The 16,109-nt window shown below is 48.4% G+C and overlaps 1 protein-coding gene across 2 annotated transcripts in view; it reads left to right on the top strand.

Annotated features, from left to right (window-relative positions):
• The window catches only part of LOC105559886 (neuroligin-4, X-linked-like), a 219,902-nt gene that overhangs the window by 169,922 nt on the left and 33,871 nt on the right, over nt 1-16,109 (top strand). For both annotated transcript variants that reach the window (XM_012008519.1, XM_012008520.1), the window contains one exon: nt 7,870-8,482. In XM_012008519.1, coding sequence (XP_011863909.1) covers nt 8,264-8,482 — 219 coding nt within the window. In that variant the 5' untranslated portion in view covers nt 7,870-8,263. The remainder of the gene's footprint in view (nt 1-7,869; nt 8,483-16,109) is intronic.

Raw genomic sequence — 16,109 nt, 5'->3', positions numbered from 1 at the left:
TCAAAAAAACTAAGTGGCGTGTTCTTGTTCTTTTCCATCTAAGTGCAAACACCTTTTTAAATATCGTAAAAAATTCGCCAAAGGCTTTTATCGCCCTCACCACATTTAACATTATTGGTCTTATACAGAGGGTTTATAACCTTTTTTTTAATCTTATTCGAATAGATTCCGTTTTATTTCGTTTAATAATCGCCGCAAAACGCGCGGCTCAACGAATTTAAAAGCGGACGATTATTTTTCGTTGTCCCGAATTTTTTTTCCCGGGTCTCTTTCGCGAGATTCAGCGAAACTGTGCTCCGAGGCAATTTTTCATTCGCCGCGCGCGTGTTTTAATTGCGGTGATTGAGACGCGCGTGTCATAATTTGCGCCGCGGACGAAAAAGAGGAGCCGACAATATTTCCGGATTAAACGACCGCGGCGAGATACAGGACGTCCCCTCTAATGAATACATTAACGATGCGACGAGCGGTGGCGGCCTACGCGTCCGCGCGTGTGATCAAGTTCCCCGGTTGTTTTAGCATAAAATATTGAACAGATACGGATCGAGCGGCGGCGCCGCGCGCCGGATCGTATGCATCCAGATGTGTTTGCTCAATAAACATTTCCCAGTATTTAGGAAAACAGGCTTGGCCCGGGACGAGTGTCCTCTCGTCGAATCCCGATTTCCTATTTTCCATTGAATTTCACCTCGCCGCGAAGCCCTGCGACCTGATAAATGTTTCATACCGACCCCCCCCCCCTCCCCCTGTCCCTCTCGCTCTCTCTTTGACCGCGCACAGCGGCGTCGCGAACATTATTATGTAGGAGTATAAAATTCGCGTGGCGGGCGTGTCTGTTTGTTGAGAATAATGGAATGCGTCAACAGCGATCTCGAACGAGCACGCGTCAACGTACCTAATATCGCGTCCAATTCTGGCATTAATGCGATATTTATGTTACTTCCATGGCGCGGTGACGACAACAATGGCGCACGCGGCGAAACAAGCGCACATTTTTCGCCCGCGACACCGCCGGTTAAGCAACATTCCTCCTCGCCCTCCCACCCTCGTTCGACGAACCGACGGCACTTGCCGTCCGTGAATTAATCATGAGCCTGAAAATCATTCGTCGCGCACGGTTTGTGCATCCGGAGTGCCGACCGGGTGAATATTTACCGGGGAGCACGATCGGGGGAGGGGAAGAGGCCGCCGCGTCGAAATCGCGTACTGTTTGCGGCAAATTCCACGAGAGATTCCATTGTAATTGAACGAGGCTGACTCGATTATAAAGTCAAATCATCGGCAGGTGAAGAGAGAGAGAGAGAGAGAGGGAGAGGGAGGGGAGGCAGCGCGGACTCTCTTCCCTCGGCGAACGAATGCGTTTCCGCTCCTCCGCCGTCAACTTTCGCGACTCACCCCCTCGACTTCCGGGTCTTTTTCGCCCGTCGCTCTCGAACGCCCGGCGCCGGGGCGAGGCACAGACAATGGCTCGCGTCTCAGGGCTTTCCCCTTTCCCACCCCATCGGTCCGCGTCAACTCGAAAGAGACTAGAGAAATTTAGGAAGTTCCCAAGCTCGCGCAAATTACCGGTGCCGTTAAAGAGCGGGAAACTCGACAGGAATCTCGAAAAATGGAATCGCCTCTGGAATAGTATACGTCGTCGGCTTCGATTTAACCCGTAATAATGCGCTGACGACGGCGCAATGACCGACTGTCCCATATTGCAACTCGATAACGGTAAAAAACAAATTGGAAATTTGCACATTGCTTCCTCATCATGTGGCCCAGTTTTTTTTAATTTAAAGGTGCAAATTGGAAATTTGGCAGAATCAACATTGTGGCAAGTTGTCTATTCAAATTTGGCTTCCTTATAGAGGAAGCTTTGTGAGTTAATGTGCAAATTAAATAAGAATTTATGTGGGAGTTCATCAATTTCATAAACTCATCGAAATTTATGGAATTATTATTGACGACGAGACAACAGACGTTACAACTTAAACATATCACTTTATAAGTAATGAGTTTAGGATCCTCTTAAGGGGATCCTAAAGTCATCTGTTTTATCGACATTCTTTGTTAGAAGTAATCTTTTAATTAGCTTTATAGAAATACAAAACTCTTTTCGGAATCCAAGTACGCAGCAAGATCTAGACTATGCTGCCGACTTTATATCAAAAAGGAAAAAAAAGAATTGAAAATTTTACTAATTTTTGGTACACTTGACGACAATGTTTGCTTGATACAAGAATTCTACAATAAATATATACAAAATGAGATCAGCATACTCTAGCGACAACATATAGGAACAATATCGTACAAAGAACTAAGATTAATAGCCTAGAAAAAAAGATTGCTTCTAATAAACGCAAGGCCAGAAATCCAAGTCTAGAAGAAGAGAAAAAGAGCAGTCTGGCGTATAGAAATAGTTGCAGGCCTTTTCGAGTAAAGCCATGGTATTGACGATGCTAGAATTCGATCCAAAATCTCGGTCTGAGCAATGTGTAGCTAATAAAATGGCTACTTTTTCGTAAAAGTTGCAAATTGATTGGCTATAAATTTCTCGGACCGAGTGGAACTTGGAATTAAAAATGTCGATAATTGACGTTTTTATATCCGTCTCCTATTTTATCGACACTGATCGAGTTCGCCAGCGGCTTTAGGATCCCCTTAAGCACAATCGATAGATACTTTTCATTTATAATAAAACACACGTGATAGGTGAGGAATAAGAACAATATCGATGTAAAAGAGCCAGATTGGCCGGCTGGAAAAATGACGAGAGAGGAAAGCCGCAGCCCCGTCGTAATATCGATTTTTCTCCTCCGTTCGATCCTCGCGGATGAAACGTGACGTCGAAGATAAAGCGATGTAGCACAAGCCGAGCGGGCGGCTCGCGCAGTTATATCGCACGCCTGTTCCTAGGGGCCGTCTCCTCCGGGAACGGCGAACGCCACGTCGAGGGGCGAAAGTTAGTGCCGCCTGGGGGATCGGTACGACCGATAATTGAGGCTTGAATTAAATTAGCCCTCGGTGTTCCATTCCAGAACGACTGAAAGTCTCTCGCGCGTTGCTCGCGCGATAACCGAATTGACCCACGTTCGCCGATCTAATCGCGATTATCGATCACCGCTCTTGCGCCGAGGTTTCATTAGGATCGATAACCGTCCCGCAGTTAAATCGGTTAGGCAAGATGCATAATGGATTAAGCAAACGCACGTGAGTTTGATAGCGATCGGGAACTCGACTCTTCCCTTTGACTCGCGCGTCTTCTCCTCCCGCGGCCCTTACAATTTCGCGATGATAATTCTTACGATGGATTAAAATGGATGCCCGTCCGCGGGCGCGATAGTTCGAGCGCGCGCGTGTGCGTACGAAGAGAGAAAAGAGAGAGAGAGAGAGAGAGAGAGAATCAGTATCGGAATCGTTATTTATTAAACGCTCTGGGACAAGTCCTCTAAAGCGTGAGAGCAAAAATTGTCATAAAAAGTACAACTATGAGTGAGAACGCGATTTATAAACATATATAAATATGTGAGTAAAGAATACAAAGGTATGAGAATATGTTTTGTATAAAATAGGGTTTGTGGAACACGGAAATTGAAATGTTTAACACGAAGAGCAAGATAACATTCCGCATAACAATTCAGTAGAGAAATAAAGATATCTGACAACCTAATACTAAAATGTCGTTGCACACCCTAACACCTATACGGTCCGAGACTGCGGGTGCTCCAGTAGCTTGCGCCTAAATTTTCCAATTTTTTCTACTTCTCGCAGTCGTGATGGGAGATTATTCCAAAATTCCGCGGCAAAACTACAGAATGATCGTTTATAAAATTCGTAGAGAGAGAGAGAGAGAGAGGGAGAGAGAAAGAGAGAGAGAGCCCTCGACGTAAATTGCGGTATCATAACGAAGCGGGGACATCGATTTGCGAAAAATAAACCGGAACAGGGAACTTTATCTCGTATTTCTCCGCGACTTGGAAAGTTCTGAATATCAAAGTTGTAATTTATCGTAAGTACTTAAATTCCCCCGCCGGGGGAGCCCCGCCGTATCTATTATCGTCGCCAATTTTTCGTTTCCCGGAGAAAGCGGCGTTGTCGATGCACACCCCGCCGGAGAATGCGATATGACGCAACTGCCAAAAGGCATCCAGCCCGTATATTTCTCGTCCGAATCGGCGCCATCCATTTACGTTAAATAAATCATATTACGTAATAACGTACGGAGTTGTAATGTACGGCGACACGGAAATGCATTCGCGTCGAGTAAATGGATTTACTTAAAAGTTTAATAATACAAGCAATAATTTATGTGCGCTTTAGGAGACGCTACAGCGGAAACTCATTAAAACGCCGCGATGACGAGATCCGATGAAACGATTAAATCGCATAATGATTTCTATTCTTGCCCGAGGGACTGCGTTTCGAGGGGGGTGTGTGATAATGAAATACGATAAAAGGGCGCGGCTAATCCTCGGAGCCTATGCCCTCGCGGTTTTTTCCCCGCGATCTAGCCGGAGAAAGAAGATGGGCCGGAGAAATTGGTTTGGCGAATTGCGTCCATCATCCACAACAATCGCGAACGAAAAGAAAATTCCCGTTCCCGTGAATGAGAGAGAGAGAGGTTCAAACGGATGGCGCCAATCACCGTCGCGCCATCGGGAACGACGTAACCGCGATTAAAAATTTAAATCAACCATTGGCGGCGATATCGTTAGCGGAACGAGAAAGTTCGCGATTCGGCGGCACCGTAACTTAACCCTAAGTGGAAACACCGGGCGGAGAGAAGAGTGGCGAGAGGATCGGGGATGCGGGGGCGAGGATGGGGGTGAGCGCAGAAATGCGAGGGATTGAGAGCAGAAGGAAGGGGGTTGATCAGCGAGATGTCCTGCGGGGAGATAAGTTTCTCGGTGCAATCAGTGCCTCGCGCTCCCTCTCCCCCGCCCACCCGCAACCCTTCCTCCCGGTCGTCCTCGTGTCTCTCGCAGCAGCCACCTCGACACTCGCTTCCCTTCTCCGAGACCCGAGATAATGCGGCCGCTCACGGCGTTCGGCGCTCGCTTGGCTGCGACGCTTTTCGAAGGTGCTCTCGGCGCCCGCGAGACTCGGGGGAGAGTCTCCACCCGCGAAGCCGGTACACCCAGAAAAAAGTTTGTTCGAATTTTAACCTCGTTAGACTCTTGTTTAATTTCAAAGAGACGATGTCTTTATCTTAACTGAAATTTTATTCGATTGAGACTGGAATTTCCAAGAGAATTCGTATCTATTTCTTCAAATCTAGCGAATGTATTAGTACAAATCGAGGGGGAAACCGCTGACCAAAACCTTGTACACCAACGCCCACTGATGCCCAGTGGGCATTACTTAATTTTATTATCTTGTTTTATCTTACTTTATCTTTATAATGCTCCAACAAGGCCTAATGCCCAAACTAATGCCTAGTAATGCCTAGTAATGCCCAGTAGCGCCGCAAACCTGTACGCCACAATGCCCTCAGCGGTTTCCCTCTCGGTACAAATTTAGTACATACAGGGCCGGTTGTTCCAACCTCTCGGTAAGTTAACTAATAGCGTTTTCCACTGGGAAAGCTAGTGCAACGCTGATGCACACTGAGTGCAATTTTCTTGTTCCACTGTGAAAATCAGTTCATATATTTTCAGCGTTTAATGTTCTGCTGACAAAACTAGTGCAAAAAAACTTGTGCTGAGTGCAAAACTTTTTCTCCGCCGTCTTTAAAGACGGTGGGAGACCAGTACAAATTGAAATTGAGGTTGTGTTTATGCGTAAGGTGTGATATTACGTTAAGGTATGATATTAACATTTTTCTAATTAACTTCATAACAACTATTTTGTTTTTAGTTTTTCCCGTTATAACATTTTCTCGTTTAAAAATCTTGAACATTTTTAGAAATAAAAAAATTAATAAGAATATTATTGTAAAATAAGTAATATTTAATACACATACTGTTTGCTATATATATGTGCTTTTGCACTAGTACAGTTTTTATAGAAACCTAGCACAGCGCTGGTGCTGCACCAGTTTTTCCAGTGGAAAACACTATAACAGTGAAATCGTACGTGTATCTTTATTTTTCCCATAAACTACACAAAGATAGACGTATAATCTAACTATTAAATCAGCTTACCAATAGTACGAATAAACCGGCCCTCAAGAAAACATGATTTCGGCGTATCTCATCTGTTCAACCTAACTAAATCTTTCTCGGGTGTGTAATCGTGACAAATATAGATTTTCCACCGTGGAAAAATTGAAATTACGATTGGTACAGCTGTCGGTGCTCTCCTCTTTATGCGTTTAGCTCATTTTCCGTCTTAAGAAATTAATAAAGTAATTAATTGAAACGCAAATATTTCCCCAGCGAGAAGAGATACAGACGGGCCGAAACGAAGATAGGCGGAACCCGCCGGTCGCGTCAATTTAATAATGGATTAATACGAGTATTTAATCTGAGGTTTAAGGACAAATCCAGATTCGATACGTGGTCACGGGTTTGACAATGCGGCGGAATCCGGTTTATTTAATGGCCGATCGCGGAGCGTTGCACCGATCGTACGGTAGGATTAATTAATAAAGTGATTGATTCGGTTAAACGCATTAATCGCGCCGCGCGCCGCAGGTCCGCGCGGCCGGACCGGCGAATTCCATAAATTCGGCCGCTGCCGATCGATCAGATCGCGTCCGTTCATCGGTGCGTCACGTCCGACCGAGCGGATTCGCCGCAAAACCGGACAGCGGTATCGAATGGATCAACGACTTTGAAAAAATGATGAATGGCGAGTCCTATCGGCGCTAGCGCGCGATCTGTTTGCATTGATGGGTTCATTGTTGTAATTACAAGCGCGGACAAAGGACCATTTTTACGAATGGCGGCTTTGTGTAAAACAGTCGGTTCCGCCGTCAAAGATATTCCTCAAATTTGCAATAACGAGATTCCGATTTTAAGCTGGCGTCAATCTATGCGGATAATGTCAACGAGCATATTCGTTTACCGTTCGTGCCAAATTGTCAGCGAAGCAGCTCTTTCTTTTAACGAGATCACAGGACGCGAATTACCTGCACGAATCGCGTACAGTCTAGCTTGACGCTCGTCTAGGAAAACTTGTAGCGAATTCGATTGCTTGCACTAGTGCGCCCTGAGTGCGCACTCAAGTCTGCCTCGTAGTCAATTTTTATATCTAACTTTGTCTCAAATACAGAGAGTATTTAGCCGAAAACTGACCCGCATGGATGCTACACCGATCATTTTACTGGCTGTACGAAGTATTTCGAGAGACATTTAAGACGATCTTTAAACATAAGAATTGCCTGTAAACAAGCCGTAGTGTGCACCCACAGAAAAAATTCCGGATCCAATGCTATTACACTTCAATGTATCGTAAAATAGGATATAGCGCCAACCATATTTATTATGTATAGAGAAAGGAATAATTTAATCTTAAAAATTCTGAAATCTAGAATAAAATGATAGTATGTATCATCTTTTGTCGAATATCGTGGTGCCAAGATGGAGGGAAAATTTATTCTAAACGCAAGAATATACATATAAACTTATATATTCTTAAATATAGTAAAGTCAATCTTTTTTAATTCGATAGAGGAGAATAAGAATTATTGATTTTATTTTGACATTGTCTTAGTTTTATACTGGATGAGGTTGTGAGAAATAAAAATGCGTCGAGAATAGTTTTTGTCTTGGTAACAGAAATCCTTTCCGATGGTATGCGAGCAAACGAATTCGCTATTAGTCTGCGTAATAATGTGGCCGGTTGCAATCGTGTACACCGCGTTGTCTTAGCAAATGCAAAGATGTAAAATGACGGATACCGCGGACGTTTCCATTACATCGTCTTCTCGCTTGCTTACAGACCGCAGTCCGCCTTTCAACGTCCAAAGCCGCTCGGTCTGCACGACGGAGGCCGGCCGTCGCTCAACTTTCTTCCTCGAGATGTTCTGAGAGCAATTTAACTTGGACTCCGGTCGAAGGGTGCCGGTCCCGGGGCCCGCCGGTAGGAGAGGAGCCAAGAGGAGTCGCCCCGCGGAATAAAAGGTGCGGCAGGAGAGCGCGTAATGCGGGAGTGCGGAGGCGGAGCGGCTCGCGGAACGTGGTCGCGGACGAATTAGAAGTGGTCTCCCAGGAACCGTCGGAGTGCCGCCGCTCTCGCCGCTTCACGAGGTACACCCGGCTGTCCACCGACGACCCAGGTCGCCGTACGGTTATGCTGGTGGCGTCGCTGCAGGTGGCCGCCAGCAAATGCTGTCATGCCGCTGCCATGCCAGCCGGCGGCCCGGAGCCGGCCGCTGGCCACCACGTGGTGCCTGATCAGGCCCGGCCGTTGCTCGCTCGCGCTGCTGCCCCCGATCGTCCTGCTAATCCTGCTGGTGGCCGGCTGCGGCCGCGCGGCCTTCTCGCAGGCCGCGACTCGCTACGCCTCGCGCATCGTCGAGACCAAGAGCGGACAAATACGCGGAATACTTCAGGTATGTATCGATTCTTCTTGCGGAGGGACCGCGGGAGGGGCTGCGAGAGAAGGTGGAGCGTATAGCGGCGGAGGATGAGGTGGAGAGTGACAGGGTGTGGGGTATCGAGCGACGAACCACATCCCCGGCAGGATTTGGATATCCTGGCGGGCAGGTGGAACGAGCGCAGGCAGCGGTGCGACGCCCGCTCGGACATTGAGTCCCGGCCCGATGTAAATGGCGGATTGTGATTCCCCGCGATCGGCCCGTTCCCGGCGGTATTGCGTCGCTGTTTCCGCGACGTACACGGCGAAAAGCGGGATTTATTACCGGGCTGACCCCGCGGAGGCGAAATTTTTCCGTCTGCCGTTCGGTAATAGAGGAAAGTCTCCTATTATGAGACAGACTCTTAATACGTGGTAGTGGAGTTTCTGCTAAATTAACCAGGCACCAACTGTTGGTTCCATCACATATTTATTGCTCTTGGAGTAAAATTTGTCTAGTGGAAATTTCATTGTTAAATCGTGTAATTGTTGCGAAAAAGAGATTTGGGACTGAATTTGGCTGTTGAAAACCCGCAATTTCATATTAGAAGCCTATCTCGTAATAGGGGACTTTACTAATTATTCGTGACAACGCATGGGGGCTTTTTTATATATACATGGGGGCTTTTTTGTATATATATATAATTCTGACAGCGGGATTCTTTGAAAATTGGAGATAGCTTTCGCGAGGAAAAGCAATCCCCTTGCGTTAAGCTTCCTCGACGTGGAGCGGAAGCCGCTGTAAAACAGTACCGGTGCTCGCTGGCAATCGATTTGCAGAATCTCTCGCGCAAGTCTATTCTTCCCTGTTTACACAGGGAACGGGGCGCCGGTTATGATAGTGGATACGCGATGACATGAATATTTGGATATTATGTGTACAGGATGGGATAATATCTTGGACACGAATTAATCTCCTGCCGCGGTTCGTGCGCGAAATGTGAATCAATTTTGGTCAAGAGCTGTACAAACGTGCGCGCCCAGTTAAATGTCTTGTTAACTAATATCGAAATAATAATTACAACTATGCAGCCGGCTGCAGCGGGTATTCTCTCTCTCCCCCCTCTCTCTCTCTCTCTCTCTTTCTCCATTGAGTTGCCGTATTACTGGTAATTAATATCTATTTTCATTTTAACAATACACCGCCTCTGCGCCCGCTAATGTTACTATATAATGGCGGCATTAATAATACCAAATAGGGCTTTCAACGCGCGACGTTAAAAGGGACGTTCGGCGCGTACGAGCGACGCCCCCCCCCCCCCCGCGCGAGATTTTTAATCTTCGCGCGTCGCCAAGGGCGGCGTTCGGCAAAAACGAGGATAAGAACTGTATCTAATGTTCTCTCATTAACATCCCGTGGAACGTCGGTGTCCCCCGGCGCATTAATCTTGCGATTTCAATTACTTCCACACTACTGTCTTCCTACATCTCTTAAATTTGACCGCGTCGCCGCGCGTCTCCCCCCCCCCCTTACTTTACCCCTTTCTTCCGCTTCTTTTTCCCGCCGCTTGTTCCGTCCAATCTAACTCGTCGTTCTCGGCGGCCAACACCTTTTCCCACCCTTTTTTTCTCCTCTCGCGCTTGCCCACCGACGTACTCTTTCATTAAATGCGTTACTGTCCTCCTATCACTCTCGCAAACTTTGCAGACCTCCTCCCTGGCTTTCCTTTTCCCGGCGTCAGTCTCTTCTCTCTCTTCTCTCTCTCTCTCTCTCTTTCACCGTCCCTGGGACTTATTACCGCACCTAAATCTTGCTGTCGACCCGACGTTAAAAACTTCCCTTTGCCTGCTAAGTATCTTTAGCGAACGATAGCTCTTCTATCTTTCTTCTGTTCTTTTCGCCGCGCTGTAGCGCTCTAATTAACTAAGAACACGCGTGCCGCGCTCGTTATCTCCCCCGGCGTATCTCTCGCAGTTACGATACGCGCGCTCTCTCTCTCTCCATCTCTCTCTCTCTCTCTCCATCTCTCTCTCTCTCTCTCTCTCTTTCTCTCTCGGAACGCGTCTCCTCAAAAGAGTGCAGCGAAACCGTTTCTCGTCAAACGACACACTATACAACGGAATTGCACGAGCGAGGGGGGGCTTTTGTCACGCGATCCGAAATTTCGCGAGAGCTGGATTAAAATAATTAAATGCGAGGTGCGTAGCGCGGAAAGATCCCCGTCCCTTATCCCCCCGCCCCCCCCCGTCCCATCTCCAATACGCCCCGCGTACGGCCGGAGCCCTGGCGGGAAGCTGAAAGCGGTTCGATATCTCGAATGTCCCCGCGCGCGACAGCGAAATTTTTCCAGGAGACAATTCGCTGGCAGCTCGTCCATCGGAGCCGGGGGCTCCGTTTTCACAACACCGATCAGTCAGAGTGCGGGCGGGGCCGATTTGACATTTACCGCGGCATTCGCTACGCCGGATGGTAGACATCAATTACGTCTAATAGATATTCATATCGACAAGAGGCGGATCGATGGACGTCCCGATGATTCGACCCCACGGCGCCCGGCGCCGCTCTCGCCCCCCCCCCCCCCCCCCCCCCCCCTTCTCTCCCCCGCGACACGGTCGAGCCGGCGGAATTTTGCGTTTCGCATCCCAAAGTATCCGCGGGCGGGAGATATTGCCGTCCCCTCCCCTCCTCTCCGCGGCTTTACAGCGGCAAAAATAAATTCGCGGCCGCCGCGGACCGCGGGGGAATCGGCCAATTTGACCGCTCCGCTATCAATCCGCGCGCGGCATCCGCCGCGAGCCGACAGCGGGACCGAAAGAGTAAAGCTTTCATTCCCGCGCGTTATTTAACTTTCTGACGCTTGATATTTGCGCGCCCGTCGTTGCACTCGCGAAATTACGAAATCGCGCTCCCTCGAAAATTGTACCGTCCCCCCCCCCGCCCCTCCGACCCTCATCCCCCCCGACCCCCCGTCCGAAAAACGGATCGCGGAGCGGCGTTGAATCCCGATCTCGGAATTTCATTCACCGCGCTCCTATCCCGTGGCAGCTTCCCAGGCCCGTGCGAGACGCGTATACAAATTATACAGGATATTGCAATTTGGAACTTCGATACTTCGGGGAAACAATGTTGACTTATTAACTGCTACGAGCGAAGAGCGAAATAATTGAGGCGCGCCGGTAGCGCCGGGAGCTTCCCCGATTTCTATAGGGGGATCCATTTTAAATACGCGCAGCTGCGTCTAAAAGCGGATCTTACGCGCGGGGTATTACGCGGACCGCGCCGCGCCACGCCGTCCCCGATCTCCCGTCCCTTTCGGCGCCCCGTTTCGCCGGTATACACCGCGCGGAGTCTCCCTACGCTGGGCGGAAGAACCGTCGTCGTCGTCGTCGTCGTCGTCGCGAAAGGGACGCGGGATTATTGCACGCGTGCAGCACTCGTAGCGCCGCGCGTCTCGCGCGATTGAAACATCCGCGCGGATCAGGACGCGGGGGCGCGGAGTCGCTTCGGCCGGGAATTGCGGATCCGCAATTTACCGGCCTTTTTTCGCCCCTGCGCGGCGGTCCCCGGGCGGATGGATGGATAACGAGAAAACTTTTTCGCTCAGGACGCCTCGTGGCCTTTACATTACGTCGTAACGTGCCGCACAACTCACGCTTCTTGGGTTTTTTATTATTTTTTTTCTTCCCGTCCGTCTCCGTCCGTACCTCCCCCGCTCGCGCTCGCGTTCACGCTCGCTCGCGTTCGCCATTCACCGGTCCATTTCGCACGATCGAGCGCCATACGTTTCGCCGGAGGAAAACATTGGCTCTGTCAAACGCGCGCCGACTACAACGCCTCTCGTACCTCCGTTGTGATAGATATACAGGGTGTTATGTAATACGCGCCTCACCTCTTATTTACGGATAGAGCGGACTGGGCTGACAATGAGTCGAAAAGTCCTCTACCACTTTGCAATTTTCGCAATAGTTAACGAGTTATTAATTATTAAAAATCGCTGTCTTAGCCCGCTGTCTATTCAAGCTCGCGGTGAGACGCGGCCGTCCCGCGATCGGTGTTGCTAGACGCGCGAGGAACTGTTTCTGACACGCGGCAAGGGCTGCGTATAATAAACAACTGCTCGCTCCTAGCAACGCCGATCGCGGGACGGCCGCATCTCGCAGCGCGCTCGAATTGGGCGGTAGGACGACGGGCTAAGACGGGCTAAGACAGCGATTTATGATAATTAATAACTCGTTAACCGTTGCGATAATTGCAAAATGGTGGAGGACTTTCCGACTCATTCTAGTCCGCTCTATACGTAAATAAGAGGTGAGGCGGGTATTACATAACGCCCTGTATAATTTCTCACGTCGATCGACCTGCAACCCGCGAAAAAACCGAGCGACGTTTTCATACGGGACGTTGCACAACGACAGCGCACGAGGATCTTTCGATTGAACGGGCTAAGACAGCGATTTATAACAATTAATAACTCGTTAACCGTTGCAAAAATTGTAAAATGGTAGAGGACTCCGACTCGGTCTAGTCCGCTCTACTCGTAAATAACAGGTGAGACGGGTATTACGTGACACCCTGTATATATATATACGTAGATGTGTATATGTAGGCAGAATTGTTTTGCATATTACCGCCCGCAGGCACGTACGGCCGGTCTCGCCGGCGCATCTTGAGCGATGAGAATCTCGAGCGGTCGATTATCGTTACGCGATTGCGGGCGGGCTCGCGTTTATCTATTATTGCACGCGGAGCGTATTGATAAGGATATACGTGTGCACGTATCGACGTCGCGAGTATTTATTAACCCTCTTGCGCGCCGGGCCCGGTCGGATATTGAATTTTGCACGTATGCTGAATTCCTGGCGGGATATCCGGGTCAATTTGATTCGGACATTGTCCTTATCAGAGGCACGCGCCCCGGGTCCTCCCCCCGTCGGCATCCGCCCGAGCCGTAATCCGGGCGTCGAGGACGCGGAAGTGACGCGGCTGCCCGCCCTTACTTTTACGCGAGAATCGCGCGCCGATTTCGCGTCCTCCGTGGAAACACATTATCTATCGGTGCGCGTTTTTTTTCTTTTTTTTTTTAATATACAGTTATCGCGCGGTTTGCGAACCGTCCCCGCATTTCCGAGGGCCGCGGCGCGCTCTACAAATTTTCCCTCACGGCGCATAATAATTCCCCAGCGCGAAACTACATCTGCGTCGCTGATATCCCATCGCGGAGTTCTCTTTTTTCTTCTTTTTTTTTTATCTACGCCCGTCGTCCGAACGCGTATTCGCCGTCGGCCCGATTGGCATTGCAAATGCATTAATGTATGCTCTTACCGCGTTCGTCAATTTGCCTTTGTACCCGGAAATTTTTCTTCTCTCCCCCCTCCCCTCTCTCTCTCTCTCTCTCTCTTTCTCTCTTCCTCCGCCCCGTACTGGCCGGAATTTTAATCTTGGAAATATTTTCCCGGCCGAGAAGTGCCGATTCATATTTTTTTCCTCCTCTTTTCTTTCTTTTATCGCGACGCTGTCCTTTATAAACGCCCGCGGAAAAAAAACATCGCTCTTTCTTTTTTCGCCTCGCCATAAATCTCGGCCGGCAATTCTAATCGGCAATCCGCTCGACTAAATGCAGCCTCGCGGTCGCTCGCGTATCTTCATTCGTCTTTACATTCGCGGACGCGACAAATCTCGCTTTCCCAGCCGCATTCACCCAGGGCGGGCAGGTCCGCCCGCGAAACGGCCGTTTCGCGACTTTGAAGCTTAATAAATTTCTTTTACATTTATGTGCCCTATAACTCATTGAAACGCACCGCCACCAGCAAGAGCTTCCATACGAACCCGTTATTGGACCGTGTGTGCAGGCTGACGTAAATCCTCCGTATCTTCGCCATTTTTCCGCTCGACTTCCTTTGTCGCGCACATAATTTATTATACCTCTAAATTTACGTAATTTATCGCGCCGGCTTAAATCATCTCCTCCGGAATTTTTGCAACAACAAACCGCATAATTGTTGCCGCATCTACATCCCCGCTGTTCGGGCTCGGTAAGAATTGCATAATTATTTTTTCTCGACGCGGCGCTCACGCGACTCCATCCGGCTTCGCTCTCGACTCGAGGCTGAACATAGGCTTGAGCCAGCGGTGCGCGATGCTTCTTTACCTGCGTGCACCTTTATTAGCTGGTGAGAGCCAATCAGGATGCAATTTGAACTCATCTGATCTATCACGTGGAATCCTGATTGGCTCTCACTAGTCAGCAAAGGTGCACGCAAGGTGCAAACCGGCAATCAAAAAAGCATCCTGTGCCGCTGGCTCTATACAGATAGACTGCGCCTTCATACGAGCTGAAAACAAGATTGGAAGGACAGAGATAGTCCGTAATGCTGTCTCAAGCGTAAAAAGAGTGAGGGACCAACTCACGCATTAGACAGAGACGCCACTACGGTCTCTCTCCCCTCTCTCGTCCTCTGTTCATTTCAATGTTGTTCATTATACAAAAGTTCTTTCTCGCTCGTAATTTTTTTTGTATACCCAGAAAAGTTTCGTTGAAATCAAATGTTCTTTGAATTTTGACCTTACTAGACTTTTATTTACTTTCAAAGAAATGATTTCTTTACCTTAATCAAAATTTTATTTGATTAAGACTGCAATCTAAGGCCCGTATTTATAGTCGCGATTCTGCAGAACAACTCAGCTGAAACCAGTCTTGAGACACGATACTGTTTAATAGATGAATCTTGAGACTCAATTTGATATTTGTTTGTAATCTCGATTCAATAGAGATTCCCAAAGGAAGTTTTAGAAAATAATTATTGGATTTCGTGTCATCTAAGATTTGAGTCGAGAAAAATTGCGTATCGCCGCTTTAGTCGACGTTTTGACTCTCAAGACGAGCCTCAGGTGAGTAATCGGCCCCCCTTTCAGCTGAATACAGTTTCGGTTGATCTTTAATCAAAATACAACTGTTGGACCGTCCGTATCTCAAGACACGAAACTCCAATCTGAGTATCTCACCTGATGCACCCTTGAGACGAGAATTGAGAAACGGCTATAAATACGGGCCTAAGAGAATTCATATCTATTTCTTCAAATCTAAAAAATGCTTTAGTAGAAGTAAATAAACATTTAGTAGACTCAAAGAAACATGATGTCAACGTATCTTATTTGTTTAACCTAAATAGGTCTTCTTTCTGGGTGTAGCTTGACTAACGCTTTAGGGCAATGCTCGGAGTTAGAGCCTGAGCAGAATGGCTATCTTATATTCTTAAGTCACAAGACAGATATTGTGCGTTACCTCAAGACAAAGGCTAAAAACATGAAACATTGTCTTAAGGCTGTCTTAAAGGTATAAGACAGCCATTCTGCTCAGGCCCTTGGTTGCACATTTCGGACAGATTTCGTAGGCGACGCCTACTGTCCCCCCACTACGGTCAATATCGATCGAAGCTCGACGGCCGAGCCGCCGATCGCGCATGAGGCCCAGCTGTGTCCCCCACTACGGTCAATATCGATCGAAGCTGGGCCTCACGCGAGATCGGTGGCTCGGCCGTCGGGCCTCGATCGATATTGATCGTAGTGGGGGTTTCGAAGATGGCAGAGAAAGAGAAAGAGAGGAGGGGGAGGGAATAGAACAGAATCTTTATTTATTAGCTCTGGGACAAGTCTTCTAAAGCAG

Source organism: Vollenhovia emeryi, unplaced genomic scaffold (genome assembly GCF_000949405.1).
Source record: "Vollenhovia emeryi isolate VEMERY1.0 unplaced genomic scaffold, V.emery_V1.0 DF939250.1, whole genome shotgun sequence".
Taxonomy (NCBI): domain Eukaryota; kingdom Metazoa; phylum Arthropoda; class Insecta; order Hymenoptera; family Formicidae; genus Vollenhovia; species Vollenhovia emeryi.
Note: the sequence above shows the minus strand (reverse complement) of the source record. Positions and strands in the feature narration are given on the sequence as shown.